The sequence below is a fragment of the Brachyistius frenatus genome, unplaced genomic scaffold (genome assembly GCF_029030835.1).
Source record: "Brachyistius frenatus isolate BFR_SWC_R1_liver_20210118 unplaced genomic scaffold, ASM2903083v1 Contig_42, whole genome shotgun sequence".
NCBI classification, from domain to species: domain Eukaryota; kingdom Metazoa; phylum Chordata; class Actinopteri; family Embiotocidae; genus Brachyistius; species Brachyistius frenatus.
The window spans coordinates 781,857-806,009 of record NW_027210641.1 but is presented as its reverse complement, the minus strand read 5'-3'; the positions used below and the strand labels follow the sequence as shown (position 1 = coordinate 806,009).

Below are 24,153 nucleotides of genomic sequence, written 5' to 3'. Positions count from 1 at the left end.
ATGAATTCTGTCACAATCTCACAACTGTCTCTTCCTTAACACCTCACTTTTTCCCAGACGGTGAAAAAAACAGCACAATTATTATGGTTTCTCTCAATCCAGTTTAGACTGTAAAATAATCAACTTCAATGGAGTCCACTGACAGGAGAAATGTTCATTTTTCTGCAACACAGCCAACTTTTCCTGCTTTCCCACGTTTGTTGCGTGGATGACTGGCTGCCTCGATGAAAAAGCCACTTCCTAATGTCAGTAAGTTGTGCGCTCTTGGAAAGTTGGGCTGCGGGCTTCAGGGAGGCATCTCCGTCTGGTGTCGGAGTCGTCTCAGGAATGCAGCGGGAAGTGGAGAGAGTCCTTCGACTAAAGTGGGACGGAGCTCAGTTTTCTTATGTCGCTGTATTTAGTTTAAAAGTCATTGTTGCGGGAGTTCTGCCGTGAGAGTATGTTCACCAGGCTGCGTGTCCAAGACGTGACTTTAGACTTCACGTCAGCGACCTTTAAGGATTATTAAAGACTGAGAGCGTCGCGGCGACTTCATCTGCATCATGGTCAGTAATCCATTTACCATCAGCTTCAGTATTGAAGACTGTTCAACTCGGGACTCCATTTAAGAGAGCAGAACTACTTACTGGGTCTATTGTAAAGCTTTGGATACGTGACTACAGGCTCTGCTTGTGTTTGCGTGATTTCAGAAGATGTTTGTGCAACTTTTGTGTCACCTTTCCCAGGGCTGCAGCAAGGTGATGTGGGGGGTGATGGGGGCGGCTGTCGTCATCACTTTAATAACCATTCCAGCAGTTTATTACAGCAGTAAGTTAACGCTCTGGCCTATCACTAGCCTTCTCTCTCTCTTTGTGTCTGAGCTGCCTGTGAAAGTTCAAGGTGAAAAAGTGTAACAGTAAAGACTTCAAACTTATATTACAAAAAAATGTGTTTGCACTTGATTGATTAATTTAGAGGTGACTTTTTCAGTTTTGTCTAAATGTGTGTATTTACTATGTGGTCATTTTATTTGGGCAGTAAGCTTGTGAATGAGCACACAAAAGGGGATTGTCAGTGGAATGGCACACTGTTTAAAGTCTAAGCAATATAAATAGACCACTGCATGACAGAGATTTTACATTTGTGATGTTGATATATTCAACACATTTGAGTAGTAGCATGTGGATCATTTCAGAATCTGGTGACATCAAAAGGCCTTTTAACCTTGAAGATTACTTCAACAACACCATGAGATGGAGATCCTACAATTTGTATTGGATATCAGGTATTAACTCCAGTCAAATCACCTTTGCTGTGTAGTGTTGGGCAACATATCCTCTCCCATATCCTTGTTTACAAATTAAAGTTTACTTATCACCCTTTGTGCCTGCAGATAAGGAGTATTTGCATAAAGCAAGAGATGGGAATATCTTTCTCCACAATGCTGAAACAAAGGAGGAGTCATTATATTTGAGCAATTCAACATTTGTAATATAGTCCATAACACTATTTAATTTATTCTGAGTAATAATGGTAACATGTTTTACATAAATGCTTACATGATCATTGTTATTTCAGGCCCAAGTGGATGCTACTGATTACTTGTTGTCAGGTGATTATAAATACATCGCTTTCGAAAGCAATTACACAAAGGTGAGACGCCCCGATGAGTGTTCCAGTTAGCTTTGTATGTTTGTTTTCATAGTAGATCAGCTTTTGAAGCTGCTCTCTGTAAATGTCATTAAGCCTGAAGTTTTGTGTTTGAAATCCTACAGAAATGGAGACATTCATTCACAGCTTCGTATTCTATCTATGACAGGGAGAGTTCGTAAGTCGGCCTGTTTTTGTTGCGATATTCATGAATTACAGGAAACTCAAACAGCAAAACAAATGCTATCATAGTAATCTGTTCAAATCTTCAGTGGTCCTACATTATTAGGACCATTAATATATTTTCAGACACATCGGACTCATACAAATAATTACCACCCATCATGTTTTTCATGTTTCATCGTAGAACATTTGTTACACTGGTGAATCTGCCACCTGTCGTGCAGTACTTTGCCTGGGCACCAAAAGGAAACCAATATGTGAGCGTACATCTTTTGATCCTGAACTCTTGCCTCCATTTAAAGTGAACAATATTGCAACTACTTTGGTATCAATGCATTTGAAATTGATGCAAAAATTGTTGTTTTGGGGTAAAAAAAAAAACTATATTTGGTGCACAAAATTTGTGACTTTGAGTGTGGACATAGATTATATTTGTATTCACAAATTACATCTGCTTTGTGTTTTATAGGCCTACGTCTTGGACTTTAACATTTTTCTCAAATCCAGTGTCACTTCTGAAACCGTACAAGTGACACACAATGGGAAAAAGAATGAGGTTCTCAATGGTGTCCCTGACTGGGTATATGAAGGTAAGCAACATCAACTTTTCCAGTTCATCCGTGTTGCATCCGTGTGCCTGTGTAATAACTATATTTTCTCCAACATACTTTCAGAGGAAGTGTTTGCATCAAATGGGGCAATATGGTGGTCCTCAACTGGAAAATACTTGGCTTATGCTGAGTTTAATGATACAGAAGTTCACAAAGTGGAGTTCTCTTGGTATGGATCGGAGCAGTATCCTGAAACAGTGGCTGTTCCATACCCAAAGGTGGGATCATATGATTTCTCAGATATGAAAGATCGTTTTCACAGACAACATATCTAATGTATTTAGTATCATTTCTGTTCACACTGCCTACTCTATAGTTTAGCTTCTTCACACTCTAGTTATATGAACGTATTTATTAGTATTACTTTATTTCTATTGTGCATAGGCTGGATCAAACATTACCAAAGTGAAGCTGTTTGTGGTTGATACCACAAATCCATCGCGCCGTACGCAGTTGGTTGCCCCCGCTGCTGTTGCTGCTGGGTCTGTATATTCTTTAACTTATATTATAAATCAATCATACATTTAAAGCAGAGGGAAATGCAATATATATATGACCTTTATTTAACCAGGTAAAATCAATTGAGAACCAATTCTCATTTACAATGATGACCTGTCAGCACAGTCCACACAGTGACACAAACAGCACAGATACAAAACAGTTTTACAAACACATGAGGAAAAGGCTAAAGACAACATGGGTAAATGAATAAACACTATGTACCAAAATAAACAATACAATTAATACAAATAAATAAATAAAATGAGAAAGGTAGATTACTGGATTTTAATATCTTCATGACCTGCCTCATGTGAAAACCCTGTCACTTCCTGTTGCCTTTCCTCAGTGATCACATTTTGTGCTCAGTGACCTGGGTTACAGACGAACGCGTCGCTGTGCAGTGGCTCACCAGAAAACAGAATTACGTGGTTGTACAGATCTATGACTTTGATGGGAGCAGCTGGAAAGAAAAACAGGTAGCTGTCACCTCTGTGGTTACCTGTCAGGTTGGGAAATCATGACCGGTTTCCAATCAGATGAGGATCACGACCAATACTGACTGAATGTGTATGTGCTTAGATGCTAATTAACTGCAACCGATTCCTTTACTTTCTATAGAAATTTGAGCAAACAAGCAAGACAGGCTGGATCGGCCATGTAAGTTTCCAAAAAGTGACCGCTATTGATTTAATTGTTATTCAGAACTGGATTTGATGTTTGACTATGAAATATTCGTTTTTCCCTTTAGTACATGCCTTTGCCTCTCTTCTTCAGTGAAGATAAACTCAGTTTCTACAAAGTGATGAGTGACACTCAGGGCTTCAAACATATTCATTATGTGAAAGATGTAAGTACGTCTAATTTTGTTTATGGAAAATAGATTTTGCGATTTCTGCCATCATGTCTTTGGTGTCATTGACTTACTAAAGGCATTTTTTTTTAAGGGCAAAGCAACACCTATTACCTCAGGGAAGTGGGAAGTTATCTACATATCCAAATTAACAAAAGATGCCATGTGAGTGATGATACCATATAGTTTTGGGAAAACTGCATAAACCTTAAAAAATATGAGCAAAAATATATAAATCCGACGTAAATTCTTCTCTACAGATATTTTGTGAGTAATGAGCACAAAGGAATACCCGTAAACAGAAACCTCTACAAGTAAGGAATTCTTCCTGTCTATGGTATGACTGAATTGCAGTATTTTACATTCCTTATATTCGTTTTTTTCCGTGAATGTCTATATGTCTGTGTATTATTGGAGCCCAGAAAGAAGACAGACAGTGACAATAGTTTAAGCTAATTGGAATCCAATCCAGTTATTAATCACATAACTGACCTGAGTTGCTGCTCGTGTTTTCATCAGGGTTGGGATTGTAAGCAGCCCATCTGCCCCCGAGTGCCTCACCTGCAACCTCTATAAGGACAGGTGTCAGTACAACTCAGCTTACTTCAGCTTTGACGCCTCTTACTACCGAATGGACTGCTACGGTCAGTTACCCATCCACGTTTTGTCTCAAGCAATAACTCACCCATGTGGGGATTATCTGAGGTGGGGAACAGCTGTGAACAATCATCAGAGCTGAGACCAGAAGATTTGATGTGTAATCAACTACTATTTGTGGGTTGTTGTTTTTTTATCTCTTGTGTTGAACAGGACCTGGATTGCCCCTCTACACACTCATGGACAACAGAGGTTCAGGTGCAGGTACATATACTTACCTACGTACCCCAAGCCCATCACTAAATTATTCATCACCATTACATCATTTTCAATTAAAGGATAGGTCAACAATTATTCAAGTTGGTCATATAGTCAATAGTCATTATGAGTATTAAAACAGATTTTGCTTGCCGTCATCATTCCCCTTGTCCAGGCAGGCCATACTAGCATCCCTCACTAATGTCCTTTCAATGATGGGGGGCAAAATCTGAAAATAAATGTGAGGTTTTAATACACTATTAAAACAACAACAAAGCAGATATCTTTTAAAGTTAGAGGCTTTTTTTAGAGTGAAAATCCTGTTTTCCTGTACTGAAAAAAATTTTAGAAAAAAGAGGAATTTGCTTCAGAGAACTGAAAGATAACTTTGAAAGACATCCACTTAATTTGTCAACTTGGACTATTGAATGCTCATGTAAAAACTAACTGTCGAATGGGGGTTAATGTGTTGTGGGGATTAATTAATGAAGAATGTTTTATATTTTATAGACTGTGTAGTTAAGTAACTCTCACACATGTATTCCCCTCTGTAAGTACATCTCCAGGCCACAACAGATTGGTTTAAATATAGGTGCAGCTGCAAACACAAGGTATTAGGTAATTCATGCGGCCCCCAAAAAAGGAGGGGCAGTTTAGAGTTAATTAAAAGGCACTTCAGTCCATGCCACACCTTAACCTGCTGGTGAAGATCTCAGAGTTACGAACAATGTTTCAGTGAAAGGAAAGTTCCTCAAGATTGTCAACACTTTGATATGAATTGAGATATGAAGAACCCTTGTTAATAGCTTATTTGCACACGACAAATCTGCAGTTTGACAGTAATTGTTCGACTGTCTTTTGTTTGCTTTCAGAGCTCTCTACTCTTGAAGACAACAAGGAACTGGAAAATATGTTGTCCAAATTCCAAATGCCGACAATGCAATATGGCACCTTAAAGGTGGCAGGATTTGGTGAGACAATACACGTTTAGATCGCCTCCAGCTATTTAGAAATTCATAAAAGCACATTTCTTCCTTCTTCTCCTTAAAAAACAGGACCTATCTCTGTGTAAATAAATATTTTATCTTTAAAAAGATATATTTATTGGAAACAATGAGAATCCTGCTTCACTGAAAAGTTCATTTCGAGTGTAGGTGACCTGGAAGTTTACAGTTTCCACATTATTCTTGTGCAACAGTGAAATTTGTGCTACAATCGACTTCCGAACCAGTTGGTAATGTTACGAAATCATGTTTGTACGTATAAACGTTAAACTCGGGTCTGGGTGAGAACAGAGATCCTTGTCCTTCTCAGCGGAGGAATTTGAAAACACATGAAACTCTGCACATTCATTTTTGTGCACAGTGAAGGTGAAATATCCGAGTAAAGCAACTATAAGCAAAACAAATGCTTGAATGGAGTAGGACTTAAGATATAGACACAATTTTATCATGAGAAGTTCCAAATACAGTTTTTTTACTGTTAGTATTCAGGAAAGTGACTTTCTCCCTTTTAAATGTCCCTTATAAACTTCTAACTTCAGTTGAATGACCTCTGATAACAGAAACGTTTATGTCTATCAGATTCTGTAATGGCTGGAACATCACTTGTTTCTTTTCTAACTATATTTTTGCCACCAACAGATCTTTGGTATGAAATGATGTTACCACCAAATTTCAAGAGGTCTAAAAAATATCCTCTCCTTATTGATGTGTAAGTGAACACTCCTCAGGGCTCTTACTAAAAATCCAGAAATCTTTTGTTGTGATTTGATCATTTATGCTGTTGCTGTCCTGTGCAGTTACGCTGGCCCCTGTAGTCAGAGTGTGGAATATCGCTTCAAGCTGAACTGGGCCACGTACCTCTCCAGTTCATTCGGGATCATCGTCGCCAGCTTTGATGGAAGGGGAAGCGGTTACCAAGGCGATGAAATATTGCATTCAATCTACAGGCGACTCGGGACGTTTGAAGTGGAAGATCAGATAACTGCTGTGAGGTAAGTCTGTGAGGTGTCTTTCAGTCACCTCAGAGATATTTGCAATTTTTACATTACTGAACAAGAAGCAAGGTTGTCTTATGTACATAAATTTGTCATGATACAGGCAAATTCTGATTAAGTGGATTCACAAATGTGTTTCTCTTTTTTTTTCCTTGATAATAATTGATCTCTGTTTTACAGGAAATTCATTGACATGGGTTTTATAGACAAAAGCAGAATAGCAATGTGGGGCTGGGTAAGTTGTATTTTGTCTCGCTGTTTTCTCTTCATCTATCAAATACATTTTATTTCCTTCACTAAATCTAATCTATTCTGACCTTCAGTCATATGGTGGTTATGTCACCTCAATGGCCTTGGGTGCTGGAACTGGACTCTTTAAGTGTGGGATTGCAGTGGCTCCGGTGGCCAAGTGGGAATATTATGGTAAGTGTACATGTCTGTATAAATCTACAGGCTGCTCTGAGAGCAATGTATTTCTTTTTTGACATCATATCTGATGTAAACTTAAAAGAACCCCTCACAAATTTAGCACTGCATTTCTGTACCCTGAACAGCATCCTTGAGAGAATTTCTTCAGATTTGACCAAACATTGCATTTGGACTCAACTGATTAGATTTTGGTTGTCAAAGGTCAAACGTCACCTTACAAAACACATTTGTTGTGATAATTCAGGAATTGATATACTAATTATGAGGAGATTTCACACAAACGCTTAATAGGATAAAATGATGAGTGGGTGACATTTTATATCTCAAAGGTTTTGACCTTTGAGATATAAAATGTCAATTTCAATTTTCAAAAAAGGTCAATTTCACTGTGATAATTTTGTCCAAAAAAGCTTTTATTATTGAACACCATAACTCAGGAGATTGCGACCGTATTTCACATTTGGTTGGACAACGAACTAGTGACTCTAATCGTGGGTGTCCACCTTAAATTGTGGTCTTTGTAAACATCTTCTAAGATGTCAGATTGAAGATCTGCATGACGCATCAGCGTTTTAGAATTTGTCGCATTTTTGCAGCGTCTATATTTGAAGCATTGTCCACCGTCAATCAGCTTTATTGGCCAAGCATCTGAACACATTTAAGGATTCCCTTTGAGGTCTGTTTTATAAGAGTCACACAGATATGGATGTAAACTGCAACTTGACTGGTTGGCATACAACCGTAAGGTGGTAATTCTAGTTTTATTCCATTATTTTTCTTTTTTCTAGCCAACACAATCAAACTTTATCTTTCTCCACAAAGAGCTTTCTACTCCCCAACACCTGTGCATACAGACATTGATGCGTTAAATCACCAGAGTTCACCTTTAATGTTTCAAATCTCTATTTATATGTTGTTTTATAACTTGTTATATCTTCCTCTCTGGAAATCTTGTATTCCTGTGTTTGTATTGTATGCTCTTCATAAAAGTGGTATAAATTTAGTTTTCTTTTACAGATGCAGTTTACACTGAACGCTACATGGGCAAACCTACAGAGAATTCAGACTCCTACAAAGTATATGTCATACTAGTCAGCTCTGTTACAATAACGTGTTCAAACTGCAGCATATTTCTGACTTGAGATGTATGTATGTTATTAACTGTGAAATTTCTCTTTTATTTTACAGAATTCTACCGTGACATCCAGAGCAAAGAACTTCAAAACAGTAGACTATCTGTTGGTTCATGGCACAGCTGATGGTACGTTCACTCATTTCTTTCAGTCATTTCAGTTTTTGATAAGACCTGAACATAGGGTAGTCCTTTTTCTCCTCGGGGTACCAGGTAACCCAGTAAAGCTGTGAACAAATGGACTCTGTTTGCCTTGATAGAAACTTAAACATTGATGTTCAGTCACGTAGTGAAAGCACTTTCTTTCCTGTAGACAATGTTCATTTTCAGCAGGCCGCACAGATCTCCAGAGCTCTGGTGGATGAGCAAGTGGACTTCGAGGCGATGGTAAATATTGGCTCAGGGGAGTGGGTCTAATATTGGCTCTGATGGTGTTGATTTAATGAAGGTTTCAAATGGAAAAAAGAACGGCATGGATTATTATTCACAAAATTCAATGTTGAACGTGTGTAATTCAAAATGTGTATAATTTGATCATGTATTCTGCGCACTAAACTTATTTTGGTGTTAATTTCAGTGGTACACTGACAGAGACCATACCCTCAGAGGATCAGCCTACCATCACATATACACCCTCATGAGTCACTTCCTGCAGAAATGCCTCGTTCATCCCAAATAGATGTGAAGAATGTGACGGCATTTATAGTGAATATTACTACAGCTTTTCTTGTCTTCTCTTTTTTAAATTTGTGTGTTTTTCAGTATTATGAATATTCTGAAGTGTTAAGTTGAACTACTTTTTTTTTTTTTATTGTTTTTATGTGCAACAGATGTTGAATTGCTCACACAATTGAGCCTCTATATTTTATGAGGAAATTTGTGATACTTTGTCAAAATATTTGGCATTTGAGAATAAAAGCCATTGCATGCATTTATTGTTGAAAACACTGATTTGTTATGGAATAATGTCATTTGTGTGGCTGCAATGTTTTAATGAAGGTGAAATAAACATTGTTTTGAAATATGAGTTTCTCCATTTTTTTCTTATTAACTGTGTCAAATTTTAAAGTAAAAAATAAACTGCAATTTACAAGAATTAAGTTCTGTGAATTTTGTTTCTCTTAATGACCAATAAACATTTCTTAATATTACTAAATAAATAAACACTCTTCAGAATAAAAACACAAATGCAAATTCCTTTATTTCAATATGCAAATTTTGTAAAACCAATACTACATTAAAATAATATATCCAAAATGACCAACTGAGGAGAAATAACTTAAACATATTGTGGATATATTCAACAGGGCAGAGGTCACGTTTGACGCCTAAAAGTAGCAGATTTTACCACCTACGTAAAACTGCTATTTTTTTTAAACAAAGTCAAATAGATTCAGGGGACTGAGACGGAAGCTGACTAATGGATTGAAACTAACAGAGGATAAGCTGAGGTTTCTGTGACGGGGGGAGTCACCTGGGAGAGCGCTCCTCAGCTCCGCTATATAAGACCAGGCACATCAGGAGGGGATCATGAAACAAGCTCCTGAAGCCAGAGAAGAAGAAGAGCACCAATCAAAACACCTTTCAATCCCACTCTCAAACACAGGCACAGGTGAGATTTTTTTTCCATGCCTTATAAAATCTAGAATACCCTCTAAAGATCAAGTTTAATATGCCTAATTGAAATATTTTCACAGTGTTTCTCTGTCTCTATCTTTGTTCATTTTCCAGAGGCTCAAACAATGAGAAGTGCTCATACTTTAGCTGGACTCCTGCTCCTCATCCTCATCCAGAGCAGCTGGCAGGTGCCTGACCAGGACACAGACCGGAACTCAATGTAAGTTCAACATTCAGTTATTTGTAGTTCACAGTGGTCTTATTATTTAGTATCATTACTTGTGGTAGCAGTATACAGGTTTTTAGTTGGCCAAACATTTCTGAAAGAGTGCAGTCAGAGAATACTTTTCAGACTGCATCACCATTGTCAGCCCCATATGCTGCATTAATGGATAAAGTACCAGCTGTTGGCATAATGGGAAATGATCCACAATGCTGGCAGACAACATTTGATTATCAAAAATACATTTTACAAAACGTTAATTTCACTTTACATAAGAGGGGAGTTATGTGAAGTATTCCTAAATATGTTCATCCAATGAGTGCCTTCATGGTAGTATTATGTTTATGTCATTTTAATGCTTCAGTGTTTATTTATAATGAGGTTTCCCCCAATGGATGCAGGGAACTGTAGCATTTGTTAAAGCTAAATCTTTTTTACAACAGTAGTGCATTGTGTAATTGAACATTCAGGTTCAATAGCAGATACCAGATTTATGAGTAGTATGAAGTATATGAGTAATTGTTGGATGAGAATGATTTGGCAGAATAAAGATTTGTAGAAGCATTCGGTAAAATATCAATCCCAGGCTACAGGACATGAACATGCGAGGTGACAGGTATGCAGAGGAGTGTCCTGCTCTGCTCAGTGGTTTCCATAATGTGTCCTTTTTAGGCTGCTGACTGAAAACTCGATGCTCAACGAGCCCATTGAGCTCCCGAACATGAAGAGACACTCAGAGGGAACGTTTTCCAACGACTACAGTAAATACCTGGAGACAAGAAGAGCACAAGACTTTGTCCAGTGGCTGAAGAACTCAAAAAGGAACAGGTGAGTGCCTCCTTTTTACAAAACCACCTAACATGGTGATGAACTATGATATTTTTCAAATATATAACAATCAGGTTTGTAAAATATTGGGAAAACTACAAGGATGGATTTAATACATCAATATTGTAGATTGCTAGATGCCTCTGATTTCTTTTATGATAATGTGAATAGTAGTGTTTTGGTGTTACTTGGCCTGCTTCACCACGATTACATGTGCTGTTACTGTGACAGGAGTCTATTTAGACGCCATGCAGACGGCACCTACACCAGCGATGTGAGCTCCTACCTGCAGGACCAGGCAGCCAAGGAGTTTGTGTCCTGGCTGAAGACCGGCCGAGGCAGAAGAGAATGAACTCCTCCGGTTGCCGCCATTTCCCAGAAATAATGCAACTATTCACACTGACTCTGTGCCATTATATGTTTCACAATCTGTACATGACTTTTTTTCTTGGTAATGCTATTAAATTCCCCTCACAAGAAGCCCTGTTGGCCTTCACTGGTTAAAGGAAATATTGTTAAAAAGCAAAAAAGTTACAGTATGTTTCAAATGCATCTCAATCATAAAGGCTGTGAATTTTTATCAGGCATTCACATCCTGATTCTTTTATTCGCATTTCACATTTTGCCATTTTCCTCCTTTTCACATGAATTTGTAAGAGTATATAGCAAATCACATTATTTATCTGAAATGTGGGTTCACTAATTACATCTGTAGATGATCTCAATCCCTTTTTCTTATTATTCTGAAAAGTCATATTTAGTTTTCAATAAAGAAACGTGTACAACCCACAAGTTCCTTCTTTTAAAAAAAATGGGGTCCAATGGAGAAGTTTAACAAGTCTAGTCAGAGCTCTCTATCAGAGAAAAAAAATGAAATAATGTCTTACAAGGATGTGATGGGAATCATGGAGCTGGTCTTACAGGAAGAAGGCTCAGGGGACCATGTCCGAAATATTAGTTGATTTTCCTAATCTTGGAGAGTCAGAATAACAAGATAACAACACTCCCTGGCCACCATTAAAAGCCCCACTGAATGAGTACATCTCCGGATAAGGAGAGGAATCACCCTCAACCTTGAAACCTGCTTAATCTCCTCTAGTCAAAACGGCGCTTGCATCTTTTTGCCGCTTCATTCAGTGGCTCTTATCGGTGTTCTGAGGTCGACCCACATTGCAGGAGGTCAGAGTGACCGCAGGAAGAATGCTTTCCCTCCCAAAGCGAGCTGATGAAGGAGAATTCCTTAACAAAGAATAAAGAATTAAAAAATGTTATATGTTAAAGTAATTTGAATCAATAGCAGTTTTAAGAGCATTTGTTTCACATAACTGAGTGGTAAATTGGAATATAAGACCTGCTGTGTGTCTTCATCCAATTTTATAGTCGGTGTTAACGTTTGACCAAAAAATGTGACTCTGCAGCGAGCACCACTGTTTTTTCTGTCCTGTTCTCTTAATCCGTCTGTTTGTGGAGGCAGAACAGAAATCAATAAACCCGTTACTCTCCTGGGAGAAGTGTTCTGTGGGATTTCTACCAGGTAACACGATGATGTGTGTCACCTGTCAGCTGCTCACTGGAGAAGGATTTCCTAGTGATGGAGGGTTCGGCTACATGAAGGGAAAGGACATCGTGTCAATCAACTGAGTATCCGACTCGTTGGGAACAATGACTGGGTCGACACTCTTGAGTTCCTCCTGGCACTGAGACAAAACAGTAATTCACATGAGCCGGCAGCTTGACATGCTTTGGGGTGTGCCACCTCTCTCAGCTGTCATCTGCAGCACATCAAACCATCTGTTGATTACAAAAAACCTCTGCCCACTTCATCCTGTTTGTAGGCCAAATCTATGGGGGTTGGAAACGTGCATTTGTGCTTCGCAGCGTTGATAGTGCATATCCCTAACATGTCCAATGAACACATTATGTGCTGCTGCCTCATTTGACAGTTGATCTGATTATACTTTAAAATAAGGATACAAAACACTGCTTAATAAATGCAGAGCATTTGGATTAGACGTGATGATTTAATGCATGAATTCAATATCAGGATGTTGTCTAAATTTATTAATAAAGGCAACAGGAAATAATCAACATTTCTCTAGATGTGCCAATATTAGTCAGCACCTACAGAGATGTGATGAGATGAAAAAAATGATCAAGCAATGATAAGATCACTACGGCTTTTTGCAATGAGTCCATGTTTAATGGATTATCAATTACAAAATGTTAAATCTCAGTAATCTCATTAAATCTATAGATAGATAGATAGATAGATAGATAGATAGATAGATAGATAGATAGATAGATAGATAGATAGATAGATAGATAGATAGATAGATAGATAGATAGATAGATAGATAGATAGATAGATAGATAGATAGATAGCAAGAATGCTCATAAAAATGTATTAAGTTTAGAACAAGGACAAGATATACATAATAAAATTGCTTCTTAGGTATTTGTAAAAAAAAAACATCCCCAGTTTTTCCTTGTAATCTTTAGAAGTGTAACTGTACTGGGATGTTTGTTAGGATTAAGTCTGTTATTATTTATGAGTCAATAAACTTTATACAAACATGAAACACATTAGGATCATTTGAATAAAATCTACATTTACATTATAAGCAATACACTGACACTGGAAAGCAAAAATACTGCAGGTATTTGTAGGGCTACCATGTATTCTGTAGCAAACACATCCATTTCATTCCACAAGATAAATACAGCTAAATAATGTCTTCTATAAATAGAGTATTGCCAGCTATTGCATTTGGTTCCTCAGAGATGTATACTGTATTTATTAAACAGCTTGAAGCCTTCATGCCCGTCAGTCACAATCATAACGAGATTCAAAACGCTCGTGTTCCATAAACAGGCATCATAAATGTGCGCTTTTGTAGTTGACATTTAATGAAGCAATACAGTGTCCAGATTTACAAAGTAAAAGTCACCATTAACAACATGAGGAAATTAAAAAGCAGGTTTCATTAGTTCATGAACAAAATGTCTAAAACAGATCAGATAACACAGTTATTCACTTACACAGAGATTTACAAGATGAAACTGAAAGGATTGATCATCTGCAGTACACGCTGCAGATTAGTTTACGTACACAGAAGGAACAGTGACAAATACTCACAACACCATCAACACTGTCCTCCGTCCTCTTCATCTTACATTTCTCATCTTCTTCTCTCATGTTGTGGGGAAATACTGTGACGGTATATTTAACTTTCAGAATGGAAAAGAAAAGACAGAAGTGTAATTAGTAGATATACAAAATGTAAATACTTTTCATAGAACAGAATTTTAAGAACATTTGCACATGATGAAACCAGATATCTTCAATACTTTGAGGTGGGACATCAGAAGTGGTGAAAGACATATTCAAGTAACAGTAGATTGCACTTGTATGAGTACGGAGGTATAATCTGAAAAATATTCTTTGAGTAGTAAAAGAAGAACTCATGAGGCAGAATGGCCTCTTTCACTCCATCTATTGAATTATTGAAACTTGTGTTTTGAAAAGAGACTCTAAATTTACCAATTAACAAGTACAACCTTCTAAAATGACACAACTCCCAGCCAAGAAATAATCCTGAACATTACTCCCTGTAAAAAAATGGGATTTTTAAAGTTTCCTTTTGACTTGAATAAACTAAATAGATATAATGTATGAACCTTTAAAAGGTGCTGGTAGGTGGATTTTGTTAACCTTGCAAGGCCACCTGTTTCCAGTCTTTATACTAACCTAAACTAACCATAGCTGCTGTCCATAGCTTTAATAAATACAAATACTTCCTACACTGGAGTTATTCTCTTTAACCTTAATCAATTCATGGCCAGAGGGCTCCCTGTTTGTATTTGAGTGAAACAGATGCTGCATTTGTATCTCATGTTGACAAACTTTTAAAATGTCATTTAAAAACACCATTTCTGAGCAATTTTTCTGTTAATACAACAATGAAATAGTCCTACTATATGTGGTTTTTTTACCCTTTTTTTTTTTACCTAACTGTTGGCGTTCCAGGTATTTCCAAAAGAAGCTTTTGACATTTCATCTGTGATGTTGATGATGGGTATTCCTCTGTGAAAAGAGAAGCCAGAGGACAATCAAAGAAATGACAGGTTAACATATAATGTTCATGAAATAACATTTCAAAAAAACAGTTGACATTTGCGCAAGAATTTAAACGTAACACGTAAAACTTTAACATTGTAATAAACTTACTTGCATCCTTGTAATGGCACTTGCACTACTCCTTCATCTTCTGCCAGCATACTCTGCTCCTCATCCTGAGGTTTGAATAAATAATAATCATTCAGTTTAGATGCCTGTGAATATTGATAAAACAGCACAGTTATCGGTTTATGAGAGCAATCACACCTCTTCAGAATCCTCAAGCTTCTTCTTCTTGCTTTCTGGCATGAGGTCATCCAGCCAACTCATCTCCCTCTTGGTGAAGACGCAGTCCATTAACTTCCTGATAAACACCAGAGCCAACACCTGCAGAATCGACACAAAGTCAAAACAGCTCCATTCACAAAGATCCTGTGTGTTAATAATAGTAATTAATAATAGGAGGATGCACTGCTACATATGGAAATGAGTAGGGAACAGACAGTAGTGCAACACTAGAAGCTTTAGATATTTTTGCTGTGCTTTATATGACATTACATCAACTATACATTTTCTGAATTCTAAGAATTAAAAGCATGAGCTCACTAAGAGAGCTTCAAAAAGACCAAACCATTTGTGGGAGGTGCAATGGTGAACAAAACTTGTGGATTATCATCAATGGGAACATTTAGAAAACTAAAACCAACACAGAGAAAGTGAAAAGTCCTTTTATTGATTTACATTAGTTCGTGTCCCTACTAATAAGCTTGGCATTAACCGTTTAACACATTTCCCTTTTTGTTTTCCTTAAAGCAGCATTAGGTTGAAGCCCTCACACACGAGTCAGGTTGCTGCCTGTGTAATAGTCCTGAAGATGTAATAGTTGGACTGTTCACTCACCATCATTGGAAAGACGATGGCCGCCTTCGAGGTCTTGATGACCCAGAGCAGAATCAAACAGCTGAGCTGGATGATGGTGAAGAGGTGCACCTTCCTCAGCGGTACGTGTCGTAAGTAAATGAAGTCTGGCTGGTGCTTGTTTGGCATACCGAACAATCTGAGACGGTCAAACAACTGCAGAGAAAAAATGATAAACAATTTGGCGCTTCATCAACATAATGAAGCATAAGGATTTAGGCATAGTGTGAGAATGATTGCAACACAATTTCAAGACATGTAATGGGAGATGGTTGCATTTAAAGCTCATCGTTTCATTTTTACAAAAATATTTCATGTTCAGTCGAGTCAGCTCTTATCAACCGAGCAGCAGCAGGAAGCAGTTTTGCCATATAACATACACTTTTTACACTTTCAGTTTTTATTAAAGCAGCTTTAAGGTTAAGATCATCATCTCCCTCAGTGACTGACAAATTTTCCAGTTTTAATAACCAAACCACAAGAGCTTTTTATGAGGAAACAATAAAGCTTTCATAAACCAAAAATACATTGCATCTCCAGAATCAAAGAGCACACAGGCGAGACCTCGGACTAACTAGTCGAGAAAGTCTGAACTCAGGCAAGCTAAAAAAAAAAAAAAAAAAGTTGCTGACTAATGGATCTGCAACAAGGTGGATCTCCTGACAAGAAAAGGAAAGTAACTTTCAGGTTTTGTCAATGCTGGGAACAAACTAGAGGCCAATTAACTCTTTTAATCTTGCCTGCCAGACATCACCAAGACGATCTCCTATCATGGCTAAACTAGAATTAAACAGCCTATTATCCTGTAGACGAGTGAAAATGTGACCAAAACATAACTAACTCTCTAGTTAACTTTAAATTGAACTAATGTTTGATATTCAACAATAACACTCAGCACTGTTACATGTGCAATCACAGGAACCTTTCGTGATCTCTCATGTAATGACATAAATAATCAAGGCTGCGGTAAAAACTAGTGGTAGGAAAGTGTATAAAACGCTGGAAGGCTTTCATTTTTGATTAGAAACTGATACAGGAAGACGCAGCATTTGGCTGACCAACTTTGATCACTCAGGGACATATTCCTGTTTATGTGGATGGCACTGCTGCTGCGGTCTAAACAGATGCAATAAATACAGTGAAACTCAAAACATTTTACCTGAATGCCTCGGAGAGAAGACGCTCCCATGTAAAGGAATACTCCGTACAACACAGGCATAGGAATGAACTGAGGTACAACAAAATAAAAACAATTAGACAGTGACACTTTGAGTTTCATAATACTGGGATCATAACTGCACAATAATCTACAGAGACAGACAACAGAATGCCAAAGTGTCCCACCTTAAGCGTTGATGTCATGAAGACAGAGGAGCCCATGAGGGTGAAGATCATGAGGCCGGTAAAGCGTTGCTCTCTGATACCGAGGAACTTGGGCTGCTCCCCCGGAGCCGAGCACTCCGACTCCAGTTTCAGGCTGTTGACGTGGCTGATGGAGAGGACGGTGGCTGCCACAAACCACGGCAAGCCCATCAAAGAGCACACGCCCAGCATCACCCCGACCATGAACAGATCCAGGTGGTATCCACAGCCTTTCTGGAGGGGGAGGCAGCAGTGATTAAAGTTGAACACTTTTGGTGTCACACAGGTGATCTTAAGTCTGCAGTCAAAGCAGAGAAGTACCTTGAGTTTGTGTTCCTTCCTGTTGATGATGACGGCGGTGATCTGCTGGTCCATGAAGATGAGGATGGTGCAAAGAACAGCTGGGAGCACCGTTATGACCGCCGTCCACCAGGGGTTGGGACCCAGCGGGTTGATGAACCAACCTCGATCATCTCTGGTTGGCTGACAACAATTTATTGTTTTTTCAGCTTCGTTGATCACATGCTACTGGGACATTACTTAAAGAATATGATTACCCTTTTTAAATCTTAAAACAGCACAAATATGTCTACATACTGCAGGATTTCCTTGATTTATTCATCCCCATTATATTAAATATTAAGATCTACTTTAAAAGCATTTTCGATGTTAATCAGTGGAAGTCCAAATCTACAGTACCTGTGCTATTCAACAGTGTTTTCCAAAATTCAACTGAAGCCAATACGAGACTTAAGACATTAGTTTCAACAAGTTGTTGTATTTCATAGGTACAATCTTCTTAGTACCAGCTGTTGAGAACAACAACATAAAAAACAAAACAAAACAAGAGATGCCAAACACTATTTGATCAACACAGATTGCTTAAGATCATATTAGTCTGAACTTTGGGATGCACAGAAAGACAGATTTTCTGCATAGACAGGAGCAATGCTCCACAGCTGATGGTCCTGTAACTCCAGCATGTATATAGAAGTAGTGCTTTGAAATAGACCTCTGTCCACCTGACCTAACAATCTGTTTATAAAATGTAGAACTGGTCTTGCTCACCTTAAACACACTGGGGACCTTTAGCTTTGGTGAGGGGATCCCTAAGGCGTAGTCGACCAGGACCATGGTGAGGATAGTGAAGAAGACGGCAAAGTCACTGATGATGGACCTCACCTGAAAGAGGAAGCCTGATGAAAATGACTGAACTGTTTCATTACTTTTATCCAATAGTAGACATAATTCCTCATCTTTTTGTTCCCCCCCTTTTAATCATGCAGTACTTATCTATGACCACTAGAGTGTACCACTGTACTGCGCTACATCACCAAACCGAAGCCGTGCTATGAAGAGTGAGCACCTTTGTCTTTATGTTTGACTCACAACGTTAGTGCACTAACATAATGATATTGGATGATGTACTGTACCTTTGTGGGAAAGTAATTGCTGAACTTGAACTCTTTGAGGAAGGCAGACATGAACACAGTGGAGAAGAAGAGAATGACACACCAGAAGAGAACATCAGGAACGTAGGGACCGTGAGGGCCGCAGGCGCTGCCCACGAACTCCCCTCGCTTTTCAACGCAGTCCTGCAGGGGAGACCAGCGCAGTTAATCAGATTTATATTAGCAATACACCAGCATCAGTAGACTCACAAACAAGGTTTATGAGCTCTCATGTCCACAAAAAAAACTTAGTAATTCAGTGCAAAAATGTGCTTTTATAGTGATTTGCAGTGCAGTTTGAGTAATCCAATATAATCCAGCCCACATGCCCTTAATCTCCTCTGTTCAGCTTCCTCCATCTGGAAGAGCATGCCTTTTTAAGGTAGAAAACCTAAATATATGCTTTCCAGGCTGTCTTTGTGCGAATAAATCTCCTTCATTATTGGTATTGGGTTGTACCTTGACCTCCATTGCTTCCCAATAGATTTCTGAGGCAGTGATGTTGTTGATCTCCCAATACTTCAGGGTGCCATTGGTGGGGTCGGAGGGCTCAACGCATGAACATCTGTGGAAGCACATGAACATCTGGGTAACTAAATGATCCCTCATCTGTCAGGGATTTACCATACCTCCAAGAAATGTACTTTCATTCATTAATTTCAACTCTACATTGTGCAAAGATAAATGTCCACTTACGAGTATGTGGTGAGTTTGTCCAGGTTGTTGTTCTTGTTAAAGGGATAGTGTTCTCCCAGGTGGAAGAGTTTCTCCATGGCCTCATAGATGAAGATGATGCAGATGAGTGATGCAAAAGCTTCCTCTGTAAAACGTGTGATGTAACAAACGAGGGAACTGGCATCCGTGGCCACTAGCACGATGCAGAGGAAAGCCGTCCACAGACCGATGCAGGTTCTCAGAGACAGATAGGACAAGCCATACTCTCTGTGGAGATTAAGACGGAGGAAAAAAGTGATTATCTACATTTGAAATGTGGTGGATTGAAAGAGGTCATTATCATAATGAAATGAAATCCTTTTTGTCTGTGTAATTGGAACATGAAATGCGCAACGGGAGGCACAATTTTGAGTCATTCATGTTCACAGACAAAAATTACACAGCAGCAAACTGATAAACATCAGACGTTGTAATTACAAAATTATGAAATGCCCCAATAAAATTGACGAAGTTATTTAGTGAGGTCTTTTACATACATACTTGCAGAATTTGAACAATATCTTTTCAAACACAAGCACTGGACCCGTGCTTCCCAGAATGGTAAGGGGCTGCCCAGCAAACAGGGAATAGGCTATTCCAGTCAGTGAGGCTCCAAACAATGACTCAATTGCACTCTGAGGGATGGGAAAGTATAAAGAAATGTTTAGTTAGACATGTATCTTAAAAGATATTCACCATTTAAAATGTAAATGTCTGGGAAAAGGCAGGTGATTTACTATGCGTCCTTCTGTTGCCTCGCCCAGTAGTCCTCCAAAGGTGATGACGGGGGACATGCAGGCACAGTAGAGGAATAAGAAAGAGGCGACACACTGCAAACTCAAAGCATCAGTGTAGTCCGACAGGTAGTGGGGGGCCTTGCGCTTTATGTCTAAAAAGAGACCACCAAACCACCTGAAAAAAAGAAATGTTATTTTACCGTCAAGTAATACTTTTTTTTTTTTTTTTGGAACAACAATATAACTAAAGTTTTATTTTGACCGTTTTTTCCTTTAAAATGTGTTTTTCCTCCACTGCCTCCTTCCCAATGTTCAACTCTTGGCTGTGTGATAGGTCCCTATGATGGAAAAGTCGAGCTGCAAATTGAGATCTCGAGATAGGATGTTTCTATGGAAACCACTTCATGATTGCAACTAAAGACCAAGTTTCCCCAGAAATAGCCAATCAGCATTACAGTGCACATGTTGTAGTTTACTGGCTTGATTTTTTTTTATACACTTTATTAATCCCCGAGGGGAAATGTCTTCACTACAGCAGGGGGGCTCTCAGGGGGAGCTGCTGCAGCAGGCTGCCACTAGCGCGGCGCCAGGTAACCTGACCTGAGGTGCATGTTTTTGGATGATGGGAGGAAGCCGGAGAACCCGGAGAGAACCCACGCAAGCACAGGGAGAACATGCAAACTCACACAGAAAGGCCCAGGACCGGATTCGAACCCTGAACCTTTTTTTGCTGTGAGGTGACGGTGCTAACCACTGCACCACCGTGCCGCCCATTTTAGGACAGTTTGTGTACATTTAGAAAAGATTTTTACAATAAGATTAAGGCTGGTGTCACATTCAATGACACATTTATTATCTCAAATAATCCAAACTTCTATTTGTTATATTTTATAGGCCTAATTTAATCACCTTAAATGTGTCTACATGGCAGACATTATTGTAGTGCTCGACACCAACATGGGTATTTTTCTTATCAGATACCCAAGATGCATGTTTTTCACCAAAGGAACAAATCTAAGATCTGAAAAAATATCAGTTTTAGAAGCACACTTACAACATCATTCTCTATTTTACTTCAGTGGAGGCTCTTTCTATCTGGCTTCTAAAAAACAACAAGTAAATGTAATGCATATGAAGCTATTATGCTGAGTAATCCAGTAAATTCTCTGCAACAAAGTGCTGGTTGCAGTGAGTAGGAAAAGACATTTCTCTCCAAATTAAAAGAATTCATTGAAAACGGACGTGATACAAGGTTAAATTGAAAGAACATTACAGGTCTAATAAAGTGCAAGCATTATCTTATTAACAGAAAGTCCTCCATATCGATCCATCAAAAACACCTGCCATTATCTGCTGTTAATTATTTTATCCATCCCGATGGTACCATGATTTCACAACAAAGTCCTGATTGTGTGAGCTACAATTTAAAAACACAGAACTACAGAACTTCCTTTAAGTCTGTAAACAGACTTCAGGCTCGTCTACTAGCGATCAGAAATCACTTTAACCAAAAACACAGTAAGTGTGACTCTCTTACCTTCCAGTACGCTCCAGTTCTGGACCCCCATGACCACCGTGCTCTTCCTCCTCTTCACCCTCTACTAACCCATTTGGTAAAATGTTACTTTTCTTCCTTTTCTCCTGTTTAACAAAAAATCCACAACAGGTTCTTTTTCGAGCCCAAATTCTTACAATTCACAAGTTGTAGAAATCATTTACAAAAAAAAAACATAAAGCAACCAACTAATTAAATTCTTACTAACCTGAGAAGGTACATTTTTCGGTGGCTCTATCCGTATGGACGGGTCCCATTCTCCTGGAGGCAGGACTGTCACTTGATCAAGGAATTCATCAACACCAGCAATAAGATCATTTCGGTCTTTAGCTTTATAAGCAACATCGTGGAAAACCTGGAAATAGAAAGGTATGTTTGGCTTGTAAGTATATAGTCATAGCGTTGAGTGAGTGTGGTGCTGTGTACATGCAGTACAGTGCTGCACTGTGTTGTGGACCTGCAAAATGCAACAGCGTGTTCATACTAATGGACAGTTTAAAGTCTACAGCAGCTTGAACTGCAGGACCCTGGACAAATTTGAGCCCATATAATCATGGAGATCAGGAGTCTCCAACGTTTTTTCCTCCGAGGGCTACTTTGACAAAAGGACAATGTCTGGGAGCTGAGTTGTTCACATAGCTGAGCTCCACCAAACCAGCTGAGACAGCTTCTTTTATGTGAACAATAACAAATTGATAATCGAGCTCACAAGCTACTGGTTGGAGACCCCAGATGTAGATTATACTGTACAAACTCCATAGACAGAAGTAAGACTGTGATATTAAATCCTGGGATCTGCAGGTCCCGGGATGTGAAAACAACAATGTTCACTAATCTCCGCTGGAAATAGGTTTCCTAGAATCTACTTATTTCAAATGGCATAATAAAGTCCAGACATTAATAAAGTGGATTTATCCACTGTCATGATGGATGAAAACCTAAATTTTGAACGGAAAGGAGGACATGAGTGCTGACTAATCCTCTGAACTGCGTTTCATGCAGAGAAGTGTTCCATCGCTTTAGGAATTTGTTGACGTCCGCTGTGCTGTAGACTTATGCAAAGTGCATCTTTGATATTTAAACCAGTCCACCCAGTTTACTTAAACATTAATGAATGAATAAACCTTTAAGGGTGATAACATGGTAATTGGTGAATTTTTACCTCATCTGTCATAAGTGTTGCAATGGACCTCCCGATCTCATGATACTGAGGCCCTCGACCCACGGGCCCCAGAAGGATGAACAGAAATCTAAAGGGGAAAACATGGCATCCTGATGTCATGGTCAAATTCAATTTGAATCACAGTTGTTGCTTATTTAAATCTCAAAGTTAAAAAACATATATATTTGTAACAGAAGTTGAACTGGTGTTGTTGAACCTTGTGGATATTGGGACTTCAGTGAGCCCATTGAGATTGACGGCAGGTGAAAGGCGGACAAATGCCACCACGGGCTTGTTCAGAAATTCCAGCTCTCCCACCAGCACGTTACACGCTTCTGCTCCTGCCGGGATCTTCTTCATGAAATGGAGGTCTATCTGAAAGAGGTCACACAGTACAGTGTTTCAAAAATCATATATAAGTACTAATATAAGCACTGATATAAGCACTGGTTTAAGTACTGGCCAGCGCTCATATCCCGGGTGTGTGCTCTCCCCAATGCTCTTCTCCCTCTACACCAACGACTGCACCGCAGGACACTCATCTTTTTTTTGCATCTATAATGCTGCTGTAGTGAAAAAATTTCCCCTTGTGGATTAATAAACTATCTATCTATCTATCTATCTATCTATCTATCTATCTATCTATCTATCTATCTATCTATCTATCTATCTATCTAACTCCTGAAATTTACATACAACACAACGGTCATTGGCCTGATGAGTCTGCATACAGAGGTTGAACAGCTGGTTCTCTGGTGCAGTCAGAACCACCTGCAGCTGAACCCACTCAACACTGTGGAGATGACTGTGGACTGCAGGATGCCCCCTCCCCCTCCCCCACTGCCCCCCATCACCATCCTCAACAACACCATGTCTGCTGTGGAAACCTTCAGGTTTCTGGGATCCACAATCTCCCAGAACCTGAAGAGTCCAACATCACCTCCATCATCAAGAAAGCACAGCAATGGATGTACTTCTGCTGCAGCTCAGGAAGCTCAACTGCCCCAGGAGTTGCTGATCCGGTTCTACTCAGCTGCTGATCCGGTTCTACTCAGCTGCTGATCCGGTTCTACTCAGTTGCTGATCCGGTTCTACTCAGCTGTTCTCTGCACCTCCGTCACCGTCTGGTTCGGATCGGCCACCAAACAGGAAGCGACTACAACGGACAGTCAGGACTGTAGAGAACATCATCGGTGCCGACCCGCCCTCCATTCAGGACTTCTACACATCCAGAGTCAGGAAACGGGCCTGTACATCTCTGCAGATCATCCCACCTTGGA

At 39.0% G+C, this 24,153-nt stretch overlaps 3 protein-coding genes across 3 annotated transcripts in view; 2 read left to right on the top strand and 1 right to left on the bottom strand.

Annotated features, from left to right (window-relative positions):
* The first annotated feature begins 429 nt into the window (after positions 1 to 429).
* On the top strand, positions 430 to 9,183 carry fap (fibroblast activation protein, alpha). The gene is made up of 26 exons (XM_069702409.1): positions 430 to 545; positions 726 to 807; positions 1,175 to 1,264; positions 1,373 to 1,467; positions 1,558 to 1,632; positions 1,755 to 1,807; positions 1,997 to 2,069; positions 2,282 to 2,402; positions 2,487 to 2,641; positions 2,808 to 2,905; positions 3,271 to 3,400; positions 3,543 to 3,581; positions 3,673 to 3,771; positions 3,869 to 3,939; positions 4,035 to 4,088; positions 4,294 to 4,418; positions 4,585 to 4,635; positions 5,502 to 5,600; positions 6,273 to 6,342; positions 6,431 to 6,625; positions 6,809 to 6,863; positions 6,952 to 7,051; positions 8,075 to 8,133; positions 8,246 to 8,318; positions 8,503 to 8,576; positions 8,767 to 9,183. The coding sequence occupies exons 1-26, from the start codon at positions 543 to 545 to the stop codon at positions 8,866 to 8,868; spliced, it is 2,241 nt and encodes a 746-aa protein (XP_069558510.1). The 5' UTR covers positions 430 to 542; the 3' UTR covers positions 8,869 to 9,183.
* Positions 9,184 to 9,735: 552 nt separating this feature from the next.
* Positions 9,736 to 11,374, top strand: gcgb (glucagon b). The gene is made up of 4 exons (XM_069702408.1): positions 9,736 to 9,801; positions 9,921 to 10,026; positions 10,702 to 10,857; positions 11,089 to 11,374. The coding sequence occupies exons 2-4, from the start codon at positions 9,932 to 9,934 to the stop codon at positions 11,207 to 11,209; spliced, it is 372 nt and encodes a 123-aa protein (XP_069558509.1). The 5' UTR covers positions 9,736 to 9,801; positions 9,921 to 9,931; the 3' UTR covers positions 11,210 to 11,374.
* A 3,485-nt stretch (positions 11,375 to 14,859) lies between these two features.
* LOC138623156 (sodium-driven chloride bicarbonate exchanger-like) overlaps positions 14,860 to 24,153 on the bottom strand; it is a 32,028-nt gene continuing 22,734 nt past the window's right edge. Inside the window, 17 exon segments of the mRNA XM_069702485.1 lie at positions 14,860 to 14,941; positions 15,086 to 15,150; positions 15,242 to 15,361; positions 15,875 to 16,048; positions 17,052 to 17,120; positions 17,237 to 17,488; positions 17,576 to 17,737; positions 18,323 to 18,436; positions 18,688 to 18,849; positions 19,165 to 19,270; positions 19,402 to 19,647; positions 19,921 to 20,054; positions 20,157 to 20,331; positions 21,694 to 21,797; positions 21,920 to 22,066; positions 22,874 to 22,961; positions 23,091 to 23,248. Coding sequence (XP_069558586.1) covers positions 14,866 to 14,941; positions 15,086 to 15,150; positions 15,242 to 15,361; positions 15,875 to 16,048; positions 17,052 to 17,120; positions 17,237 to 17,488; positions 17,576 to 17,737; positions 18,323 to 18,436; positions 18,688 to 18,849; positions 19,165 to 19,270; positions 19,402 to 19,647; positions 19,921 to 20,054; positions 20,157 to 20,331; positions 21,694 to 21,797; positions 21,920 to 22,066; positions 22,874 to 22,961; positions 23,091 to 23,248 — 2,352 coding nt within the window. The 3' untranslated portion in view covers positions 14,860 to 14,865.